Source organism: Branchiostoma floridae, chromosome 10, assembly GCF_000003815.2.
Source record: "Branchiostoma floridae strain S238N-H82 chromosome 10, Bfl_VNyyK, whole genome shotgun sequence".
In the NCBI taxonomy this organism is placed as follows: Eukaryota; Metazoa; Chordata; class Leptocardii; order Amphioxiformes; family Branchiostomatidae; genus Branchiostoma; species Branchiostoma floridae.
In genome coordinates, this window is record NC_049988.1 from 10,564,280 (window position 1) to 10,576,017 (window position 11,738).

General features: G+C 39.6%; 2 protein-coding genes across 5 annotated transcripts in view; one reads left to right on the forward strand and one right to left on the reverse strand.

The window, feature by feature from the left end:
* LOC118424080 overlaps positions 1 to 1,759 on the forward strand; it is a 10,377-nt gene extending 8,618 nt beyond the window's left edge. The window contains exon 6 of one of the 3 annotated variants that reach the window (XM_035832562.1): positions 1,253 to 1,759. In XM_035832562.1, the coding sequence (XP_035688455.1) occupies positions 1,253 to 1,282 (30 nt within the window). In that variant the 3' untranslated portion in view covers positions 1,283 to 1,759. The remainder of the gene's footprint in view (positions 1 to 1,252) is intronic. The other 2 variants (XM_035832564.1, XM_035832561.1) reach the window with 2 other exon arrangements.
* A 3,615-nt stretch (positions 1,760 to 5,374) lies between these two features.
* LOC118424060 (Bardet-Biedl syndrome 5 protein-like) lies at positions 5,375 to 11,674 on the reverse strand. 2 transcript variants are annotated; one of them, XM_035832522.1, is made up of 13 exons: positions 11,502 to 11,674; positions 10,887 to 10,911; positions 10,506 to 10,563; positions 10,132 to 10,197; positions 9,700 to 9,749; positions 9,362 to 9,489; positions 8,319 to 8,454; positions 7,780 to 7,875; positions 7,296 to 7,358; positions 6,756 to 6,890; positions 6,244 to 6,327; positions 6,062 to 6,085; positions 5,375 to 5,929 (listed from the first exon to the last, which is right to left on the reverse strand). In XM_035832522.1, exons 1-13 carry the CDS (start codon positions 11,558 to 11,560, stop codon positions 5,831 to 5,833), a joined length of 1,023 nt encoding a protein of 340 aa, XP_035688415.1. In that variant the 5' UTR covers positions 11,561 to 11,674; the 3' UTR covers positions 5,375 to 5,830. The 2 variants fall into 2 exon arrangements, with proteins under 2 accessions (XP_035688415.1, XP_035688416.1); XM_035832523.1 differs by lacking the exon at positions 10,887 to 10,911 and having other exon boundaries at positions 11,502 to 11,545.
* Positions 11,675 to 11,738: the final 64 nt, after the last annotated feature.

Below are 11,738 nucleotides of genomic sequence, written 5' to 3' on the forward strand. Positions count from 1 at the left end.
ACACTAAGGAGATTTAGCAGCTCCATTAGGTCAGTACATTGAAATAGGAAGATATCAGTACTGAATATATCATATGTGACAGAATAACTACATGGGCCTTCTGAGACAAAAAAAGGTAGGAAAGGTCGTCTCAACAACTTCAAGGTACTGTGGTTGGTTACATGCTTAAGAAATCCAAAATAAGTTATGTTTTGCTTTTGCTTTTCCCAGCATGCTTTGCACAGAAAATATGTTCTTCTTCCCAGGACTGTCTGTGTGATAAACAGAGACACTTGTAGCCCTCATGCAGCAGTATACATTTTAAAATGTAATCCACAAAAGACTCGCACAGGCATATTATTGGAATGAGTGGTTTAATCTTCACTCTTCGCCCATCCCCAGTCAGCTGGACTCTGTGTTTCTGTTTCTGGAAACAGCCCATGACCTCAACGCAAGCGGCTAGGGAAACCAAACTCACGTCACTTCTTCCTTACCCCAATAGCTTTCTACCACATAAAAATCATGACTGTAGCATGTTTAAAACAGGAGATACCAAGCCCGGAAGGTCTGCTGCAGTACCAAAAAGCGCCCCTAGGGGGCGCCAAAAGTCAAATCAAGTGGCCCGCGTACTTTTTCAAAAGAGTAGTATCACATGAGTATTTGTACTAAGTTTGGCGCTTGTATCACAATTAGAGTTGAACATTTAGCTTTCCCATAGTCAAGAACCTACTTTTGGACATTTCAAACGTCCGGAGTTGTTCCGCTTCACATTCGTCAGCGGCAAAAAACCGTTGCTGCAGTTCCAACGCAAGCTGCTAGGGAGACCAAACTTACATCACTTCGTCCTTACTCCAACAGCTTCCTACCACATAAAAATCATGACTGTAGCATGTCTAGAACAGGAGATACAAAGTCCGGAAGGTCTGCTGCAGTACCAAAAAGCGCCCCTAGGGCAATTCGGCAGCGGCAAAAAAACGCCGCTGTAGTTCCAACACAAGCCGCTAGGGAAACCAAACTTACGTCACTTGTTCCTTACCCTACCAGCTTTCTACCACATAAAAATCATGACTGTAGCATGTTTAGAACAGGAGATACCAAGCCCGGAAGGTCTGCTGCAGTACCAAAACGCGCCGCTAGGGGGCGCCGAAAGTCAAATCAAGTGGCCCGCGTACTTTTTCAAAACAGTAAAGTCTAATGAGTATCTGTACCAAGTTTGGTGCTTGTATCACAAAGTGAAAGATTCCTCCAAAATTTGATGTTATCTGCCCCACTAGAGGAGGGATCAGGGTACGAGGAACCTTAGAATTGGCTACATAGTTATTACCCTCCCTTTTAAGCATAGAAGGGATAGAAACGCCTGACCTGGTATCCCAACCTATAGCTATCGGAGTCTCTTTTCCTTCTTTCCATATTCGAACATAAGAAATATGATTGCTGAGTCTCCTCATCCTCCTACGCACGGTCCCCAACGGCTAACTAACTCAGCCTATTGGGGAGTTTCGACACGACTGTGGTCCCTCTGCGTAGGAGAATGAGTCTCCTTGTCCTCATTCAAAGTAGCAAGAGGACAAAGAGATAATCTCCAGGCAGATTTAGCGGTGCTGTAAGATGCCAAGGAGTATAGCCAGCCAAAGGGAGTCAGCTGGGCACCTGGAATCTGCTGTTAATGAAACGGGGAGGAGCATTTCTTATAATTTAACAATGGTGTTGCTGCCCCTCCCAACTGAATGAATATTGACACAATTGGAAAGTTCATCTGTGTTGGTAAATGACATTGTGGAAAAGACTAAACTTTACGTAACCAACACCAAGTTAGATTGGGACTTACCCAAAATTTCAGCCGACTCCGTCAGCCTTGTTCACGGAATGGACCCGTCTGCTGTAGCTTCCGGACGTGACATCAGGGACACACGACTGCAGCAGAGGGTCGTAAATGCCAGATAACCTGTGTCGCCCCCCGTCTCTGTTCAGCGATGGACGGTGGGCGCGGATGTGCACAGCCTCCTTCACTCCGCTTGGATGTTAATAGCCTTTCTTCAAGCCGACGGACCGCAGATTCCTGGTACCGCCTTTGGCCGGATATACTCCTTGGCAAGCTTTGCTACTATCTTACAGCACAGGTAAATCTCGACAGCCATAACAGGACAAATTGTCTCTGCAGTTATGGTAGGTTTGGATACAAGGCAAAGGAGCACCTTCCCATGCTACCCTGGGAATGGCACATCCCGTGACGGTGTAACAAAGGAGCTTGTGTGACGCATGAATTCTTAACGTTTCCAACTCATATATCAAACTAAACCAACAGAATCTACAAAGAATACTAGTACAATTTTGAAAGCAAGGACACTTCTTTTTCAACCTGCAACATTTCTCATGCAGCTTGTGTATAATTTTACACAATGAAGTGTGGTAAAAAATGCAAGTTTCTTGATATACTACTTCACTCTGCACTTAACCACTAAACTATACCAATTGAGGAATAAGGAAGAACAACCATTGTACAGTCAACATTGCTGCAACACTTGTGCCACTGTACACTGATGGAATAAACATATGCATGTGTGCACTTTGTTGTGATTCTTTTCTGAAAAAATTTTCAAAAAACCTTAACAACGCAATGTAAAAGACATCAAGGCCTTATTTTTTTAACCTATATGAACTTAACATTGGTACAGATTCAAGAGTATGTAAAAATTACCAGAGGCATTTTGTTTTCAATGTTAAAACATTTTCTTAACTCCTATACACAACTTTCCCACCTGCTTTGAGTTTCCCCTTGTACATGTAATATATATATATTACATTTTTGGGAAAAAGCATGACATACAGATATTGCTGATTTGTTACCTTTTAAACCATCCAGAATATTTCATTTCTAGACCTTGCCTACAGGTTTTAACTTGTTTATAGATTTCCCAACATTTCTTAACATTAGACCTCAAACAATAACAATAGGTGGCCTAGTCAGTTAAAGAAGCCAAATTATGGAAGTTAACATTAGAGGATAACACTAGACCTCAAACAATAACAATAGGTTGCCTAGTCAGTTAAAGAAGCCAAAATTAGAGAAGTTAACATTAGAGGATAACACTAGACCTCAAACAATAACAATAGGTTGCCTAGTCAGTTAAAGAAGCCAATGACCATGTCACAGCCCTTTGAGGACTAGCATCACCCGGCACATGAAGTAGCACCGGGTGGGCATTCTGGATTCTCCTGAGGATAAACAGAAAATACTTCAAAATAAAACAACAACAAGCACTGCCCCTGAGGCATTGCCAAAATGTCACAACTAGCAGGAGGCCTGGATTTTGAGCCTTTTGGTTGTGTAGAAACAAGGTTTCTACACGGCTCAATGTCTTTTCCTGATATCATCTACCAGGAAATTCTGTAAGCCATGTAAAAACCATGATTAACTCATCCCAGCAACCTGTGATTTTACTCCAATAAACCCCTTGGCCTGCGTTACTATGTTTTACAATGGGCCCATTTTTCTGACACAAACCCTTCAGAGCAGTTAGTAGATGTCACAATTGATTTTCCCTTTCTTTAGGTGCTACAAAATTACATACAACAGAGTTTGTAGGTTTACGTAGTACTACTACATTTTGTAAAACAGTGTGTGAATGGATTTGTAATAATATAGTGCATCTAAAGCAATGGAAGACGAAACACATTTTATTTCCAAGTGTTCAGTTAACCTCTCCGAAAGAACCACAGTGTTTAAAGAAAATAATATTTATTACTGTTCATTGTTACATGCATAGCCCCTATCTTGTTTCTACCATGTACTTACAATTAGCCTACGGGCATGAACTTGCAAATAAACTTCCTTATATTAAACCGTGACTTTACGTGCTACAAAATTATATACAACCGCAGAGTTTGTAGGTTGACGTACATATAAAACCGTGACTTACACAGATAGTCTCTGTTCTACACAGACAGGGGTCCTGGGGACTGCTGTCACAATCAAGGCCATCAGGCGTCACACACTCGTTTATAACAATGTGACAGGCCCGCTTCTCACCCTGAGGAACATAATCATGGAATCTCAGGGTCAAGAAAAAATGATAACTGTCACATGATTAGGTATCATTGCCTATAGTTCATATGCAACTGTAAAGCTGGTATATTGGCCCTTTAATTTGGTACAACACACAAGCTTTGTATCCTGAGACATTATCATTTGAAATCATAAGCAATATTTGTGTGTTGAAGAAAATGCTGCTCATCTTTTGGACTTGTATTTGACCACCATTTTTGCCAAGTTGAGCACACTCATCATCGACTATCACCCACTGTACATGTACAATTACATTTTAAGTGTTGCAAAGTATTAGTAATTATCACTAGAAAGTACAACAAAGTGGGATCCCACCATGGCATTTCCGCTCGTCAACATCAGAAGAATGACCAGGACCAGGACAGACTTTAAGTTCCAAAACATCCTCAGTTAGCTCTTGCCTGTGTTTAGATTCTGTATACAGTAATGGCAAGAGAACATCCTATAACAGGTCTAAAGATACTGCAGGTGTGCCATAATGCTGGCATATCTCTACTAGAACATGTTACGTTTAATACACTTCTGGTTTCTAAGCTTTGATTTCAGAATAGCTTAAAAGTTTGCATGGACATTTCTAACATCTAGCAATGTCATACAGGCGTCATGTATTCTCACAAATAATGAGATCTGCCTGAACATTTCAAACAGGAAAAAAACAACACAAAAAGTCATCCACACAGTACACAAACTAGATATGGCAAGAGACTGAAGCTACATTCAACAAGAAATCGTTTTTAACCCTATAGATTCTAATAAATGTAATTTTTCCCACCTCAAAACTTGCTCCAACTGAACGCAGAGCAGCAAGAGGCTTGTAGATGTATTCATCTCTGAAGCAGACAGGAAATTTGTTCTGCTACATTTCCCTAATGGACCACAATTACAGCCAGTGTATAGAGACATATGACCTGTGCCAGCAATCTGCATTGCAACTTGGTCTGTTACTTGTATTTATATATCCCAAAATGACTGTTGACTGATGTACATGTACATTTGTCTTCTGCCTTGTTTTGAAGTTTTTAGGTAGCCTTTTATACTGGCTACCTACATTTTGCAATGTTGTGCCATAGTTTATCCATTGCAGATGGGGGGGGGGGGGGGACATAGAAACAGGAAAAATAGCCAGACTGAGCTATTTGTAGATTTCCACACTCATGATCAGAATTCGATAGTTTATCTCCTACAGTGGTGTACAAAATACTAATAGTAAACAAGTACATCATGTCAACACACTGGAATTGAAACTCTGCTGCAAGAACAGTAAAGTTAACATCAGGGAAAATGGGTCAAGTACAGTAACATCAGGACATGTACACAGGACAAAACTCCTTCAATGTGCAGAATAGTTTATTCACAATTCCAATTTCAGATATACATTCTTAGTTCCCTACATATAGCAGCCACAAGAGACTTGTCCTGGACCTACAAATACAAACAAATCTTTTTACATCCACAGACACACATGGTTTTTATTTTAAATGGAAACAAAACACTCTAACATCAACACTCTATAGTAGGTTATTCATAAACAACACTACTAATATGGACAACACACTAAGGACAAACAACTACACAAAAATACTTTCATTTGTACATATCAAATTTACATTTCTCTGATGAAACTTTTCATGACCAAAACACGACCTCCAGGGTCACATGATATTCCAGGCTCTTTTGCTTTTCTGAGTCACATGACCTACCAGGTCACAATTGATATACATTTTCTTTTCTTTTCTGAGTCAGATGACCTCCTAGGTCACATGATCTTCCTATTTTTTTCCTGAATCACATGACCTCCCATAACCCAGACAGAGTGAAGCCGTCCTTGAGTTTCTCAATGGCGAGTCCCAGCTCCTCAGAGTACACCGGCTCTCTGTCTTTTTGCTGAAATATCAAAGACATCAGAAACTCAGCAAATGGGTGCAAACAATGGACAGTTTCATATAAATCGTATCCAGGTCATGACTACAGAAGAGATTTTATGGAGCAGTCCAATTAGTTATACATGTCTCTTACCTTATCTCCATCTGCAAAGTAGGCCTGTTTGAAGAGAGAGAAAAATAAATGAGATAAAGGTACATTCAGTACACATCATATGGTGTAAAAAATTATACGCTTGTATTCTTGTATTTAACATTCATAAAATTCAGTGTTTTGAGTAAAAATCATATAAATAAAAATAAAAAGGAAAAGCTCACAGCAAATGCATCTGTCTGTCCCTCATTCTCGATTTCCACGTCATCAAACTGGACAACCTGGGTAACCTCCTCAAGGGGCTGGGGCTGCAACCAACAGTTTAAGGTTAGCTGGTCCCTAGACATATTATCAGGTCTAAGCCTCTAAATATCCGACCATGAATGCAATTCCAGTCAAGTGATTTCATTTTTGTCTTGACACACAAGAGTTTAGAGCATCAGCATTTCTGTGACCTATATTCAATGTTGAACAGGGACTCAGCACATTTCAGCTTTTAAATTATAGAAATCAAATCCAATCCTAGTGTCATTCAATTCACTCTTATAATATCACTTACTATCACTTGACTGACATATGTATGTTATCTTAGCTGTTTTCAATTTCTGAATCATCCAATGTAGTGCATTACTGTAATTTAGGTTAAATTTGCAACAACCTTAAGACACTAAAGATGCCTGATTTCTCTTCTAGTCGAGATAAACTCCAGTCCCTAAAACTTAAAACATTATGGTACCTTTTCCTCCAGTTCAAACTCCACCCCAAAGATGGGGTTCTCACTGAAGACTTTGTGGATGCTCTGTATCTCCTTTACCACTTCCTGTAGCTTCTCTGTCGGGTCAATACGGAAACCCAGGACATACCCTCCACTCTGTGGGCAGAAGAAGGATGTAATGCTATGTCATATAAATAATTTGTTAATCATACAACTGGGTTAAGAAAAAAACAAACTTAAAACATGTTTTTAAAAAGTCTCAGCTAATGCTTCAAACTATCATTCAGTTTCCATGCAACATTTTAATTTCAGTTTATGGGGAGTTGACATAATCTTTATTGATATGTAAACAAAACACATTTAAAATCAACATACAAGATGAATGACTTAAAAGAAGAAACCTAGACCGACCCTTTACTCAGAATAGTAAAAACTCTGGCGGGTGCAAGGTACCATTACGACTTTAACCAGATAAGACCAGGTCACCTAGTTGATTTTTCAAAGGCCCAAAATATACATGTAAATGTGATAAATCATGAAATATGACATAAAGAAACAAACCTGTTGAGAAGTCTCCAGAACTAGAGCCAGGCCAAACTTGGAGTCCCGTACCTTCACCGACCTCTGTTAGTGGCATACATACAAGCAAACATGGTTTAGACTGAGTTGTGTCACAGCTAGTGTTCAGTGTTCAATTGTCACTCTAGTTCATATCACTAGTAGTCCATCAATAAACATACTTAATAATAAATTCTGACGAATTTTCCTTATGACCGTGTGGTGATTTCTCTTTGGTATGTTCCTCAATGATTTAACCTACAACATAGGAGTACAAGTATAAGTTTTTTTTTTAAAGGACAAACAGCAAGAGATGCAAGGTTTACAAAACCACACTAGAAGGGTAGAAATGTAACATCTACAACAACCTCAGCAATGAGTCAACAAATATCTAACGCCACACAAATGTCTCTGTGACTAGTTTAGAATCACACGACCTTTATTAACTAATCATGAGCCTAAAGTCGTGAGAACGAAAGACACTGACCATTTGTAGGTACGGCACACTGACATTAAAGCTGTCATTCATGTTAGCATGCCACACCAGCCTGATGTTGGTGATGTAAAATGTTCCCAGGTTCCCCTACAAGAAACGGTAAGATGTTTTAATTAGTAACTTCAATATTGTCTTAATGACTTAGGAACAGTTGTCTAGAAACTTCAGATCATGTGCATGTATACTCCCGATAGATATTCTGATGTGGTTGTGTTTTCTTTTCTCTGCCTTTCTCAACAAGCACATTTTGTAACAGGATATGGTTATCTGTGCTGCATTTTAGCTGCCTTTAGGATGATAAACAACAACAACTGTTACAGCAACATTACATGCCAAATTATTTGGTTGTTCTTTATAATTGCAATAAAAGATCAATCAATACTATAGTCAAATACTTTAACTACCCCCCACTTGTCTGTGTAACGGAAACGCTGCTGTCTGGTGGTGTAACTGGCCCCTCCCCCCTCTAGGAGGCCGGGCGGATGTTGGGCGGGCTGCTAAAAGCAAGATTTAATCAGCCTACACCTTACCTGATCACTGGAGAGGTTCCAGACCCCGTTGACCTTGTTGAAGACCTGTTCCTGAGGCAGGAGTCGCAGCTGTTTGTTCTGGATCAGAGCTCCTCTCAGCTTCAGGTCACGGTACATCTTAGACGTCTCATACGCCCTGGAGCAGGAAAAATCCACAAAATCACTCACTCACTGAATCGAGCAGATCCAGGCTTTTAGCCAGGCATGCGTCAATGCGTCCAGAAGACACGCTTTTCTTAGAATAACGAAGAAATTTGACGCTCTGGACGCTCTTGCACTGGGGAGAAAATCCACCGACAAGCATGAAATTCTGATTGACCAGGGATGCTACCAGGTCATCTGTGGTCAAAGTCTTCTACTGTGGCCTCTGTAACTGTATTTTTGCCTTTTAGGATACCTTAGAATGCAATATTTTTTATTTAAAATCATCAAAAACTCTGCACCATGAAGGTGGAAGCCCCCGGACCACCCTACAATAGTCACTTACTGCGACTCACCAATAAATTTGGACTCCCTATTATAAAATCCTAGCTAAAAGCCTGAGGAGATCTTACTGTTAAAACGAAGACTGGCACTGCTTTTCATACCTAATCGCTCAACAATTGTTATTACAACAACAACAAAAAATGACCCTGGGTACCATCCTCTGCAGTTACTGCTTTCTCTCCCCTTTTTCTTCCTAAGTCTTTGATCTCAAAAGAATGATCTCATAGCTTTCTGGAGAATGTCAATCTTATACACACTATATGTACATGTATGTATTTTCTTAGGTGCACTTTTTTCTTAGATGCACACTAGCTGAACTGCTGTTTTGTTTCCTATCATTACTCCAACATGGGTTATGTATGATACTACACATAGAATGTGTTGTATGGTACTACACTATCTAGCCCTCTTCCAGATACTCTTGGTTAATTATACTGCCATTCTAAAGAGGACATCACTATAGCAATGGCAAGCAGTTTTTATTCTGTATCATGTATCATAATTATGACCATCCACAAAGCAGACAACTGGAGTGTTGTCCCAGAGTTAAGTTGTACCTGTGCACTGCTATGACTGAAGTGAAGAGACGAGGACTGCCTGGGACCAGGTTTGTGAAGATAAACTCAAAGCGAGTGTTGTTACATTTGGTCAGGATGTACAGAGCTTCTGTCTGGCCTCGAAGTTTCTGGCAACAAAAAGGTGCACGTTATTACCACACACTTCTCCTCGATACTATTAATAGACAAAGGAGCAAATATTGATAAATTACAACAAATACCACTTGGCACTGTTTCTTAAGTATTTCATTTGTCATATATACCTTCAGCTTACCTTAATAAATTAATAATGGTTTATAAAATAAAAATGATAAAGATATTGAAAGTAGTCAACTCACAGAGTTGGCTGTTCTGGTGGATATTGTTATGATGGTGTTGTATCCAACAGCTGGGAGAAATATAAACATTGGAAGGTGTAAAAATGATGAAGTCGAGAGCAGCTAAATTATCTTTCTCAAGAGAAGTATTCAATACTTCAACAACTAAATACATTATCAGTTAATAGTACTCAATGGTAGTCTGTAGTACTCTATAGTCACTACTCAACACTAATATACCTGTATCTGTATCTATATAGCTGATATAACCGCCCTTTGGTGTAACACACCAGCTTTGTAGGCACAGGGAGCGGCAGCAACTGGTTATTATTACACTGAACGACCCGTCACACCTAACTGATGAAGACAGTTAAAGTTGGGATATGAAATCTAATCTAAAGCTGCCAAGCTGGTTTAGTACAGTAGTAGGTTCAAGGTGTGAAGTCCACTTACACAGATTGACTCGGAGTAAACTCTGGGAGTGCCAGATCATCCTTAGATTGGTCACCATCAGTCGGCCTAAGAACAAAACAGAGCTGGTAAGTAATCTCAAACACTGAAACATATACTTGGACTGCTTGAAATATCTATACTATTGGCTACAGTAGAGGGCCACTCATTTGTTATTACAAGTTAGTATCAATTATAGAATCTTCAGTTCCTTCCTCAAGTTATGTTGAAAAGCAGTCTACATTTAACACACTAACTGTATCATGATCAATCTGGCTGCAAGGCATGGTGTAGAAATTTTGTGCATTTACAATGTACATAATAAGAAAATAATAAGAAAACATAAACATGATGTCATAATTATGAAAACTTTGTACCTCTGTCTCCATTGTTTCCTTTGGTATCTTCTATAGAATCCAGTCGATCAATCAAAATCTGAAAGATGAATTAGTAAGTCTATTATTACTTCTATATTCAATTGGGACTGTTGACAGTACTTAGAATCAACAACATCAAGAAACATCATGCAATATCATGTGAAATTATAAAAATATGGTACCTCACCTATTTCATATATAATCTTTATATATTATATACTGTATATATTATCTATGAACCTCAAGAATAATCCCTTCAACTGATTTGATATCTTATGTTTAAAAGTCAATAAAAATGTATTGCATTCAATTGTATACAGTCTATAGAATGATCTATATACGAAGACCAACGGCATATATCTATGTCAACAGTTGACCTACCTCCCCTGGTCTCATCCGCATCTGTCTGCAAGTAAACAAAACAACAGGTGTCAGAAAACATCACCTCACAAACCTGCCCCCCTCCCCATGTCATTTACTCCAAATGCATTATCATAATATCTAGACATTGATTGAATCGTGTCTCTTTGAAACTATTTACGAAGGCTTGAGTTAGTTCAACTACATGCCATTGCTACAATTTATCATTTGTGAGTGTACTTATGAAACAACCAGAGGGGATCACAAATCGAACGTGCAAACCGTTCGGCCATAAAGGCTTAAGCCGTTAGGCGTCTTCGGTTTAGCAGTCCTTGAACACCACTGTTACACTACTCCCCCTTTTCTTTTCAAGATTCGTCCTCGAATCTCCGAGTTCGACATCCCTGTGTGGCACATACTAGCCTGTTACTCACAGGGTCGGCATGGGAACCAGTGAAACAACCAGAGGGGCGAGTAAGAACAGAAAGAAACAACACCCTGACTCCCGGGATTCGAACCCGCGCCAAACCCGGGCAGCCGGATCACAAATCGAACGTGCAAACCGTTCGGCCATAAAGGCTTAAGCCGTTAGGCGTCTTCGGTTTAGCAGTCCTTGAACACCACTGTTACACTTACTGCGGAGGAACGTCAAATCTGACGTCTCTATCCTCCCACAGCGCGTCCAGGGCAGCCATTTTTCCAAACAAAATATTTCTGTCCCATCATGCACTACGAAAACTTCCAGCTGTCAAGTTTCATCGAATTCTGTGAAAATTTGACTGATTAATTCTACCAGATGTCTCAGATTGTGATGATCATGTGACATGGTTTGAGGCAAGTGTCAAATTTCTGCAATATTTGTGAGAAACTCCT

Excerpts from the sequence above, each read along its gene's own strand:
- LOC118424060 (XM_035832522.1), bottom strand. The coding sequence starts at position 11,560 with ATGGCTGCCCTGGACGCGCTGTGGGAGGATAGAGACGTCAGATTTGAC. Across the intron at positions 10,912-11,501 it reads AGATTTGACGTTCCTCCGCA|ACAGATGCGGATGAGACCAG; the intron begins GTAAGTGTAACA and ends GTTTACTTGCAG. Across the intron at positions 6,086-6,243 it reads GACAGACAGATGCATTTGCT|GCCTACTTTGCAGATGGAGA; the intron begins GTGAGCTTTTCC and ends CTCTTCAAACAG.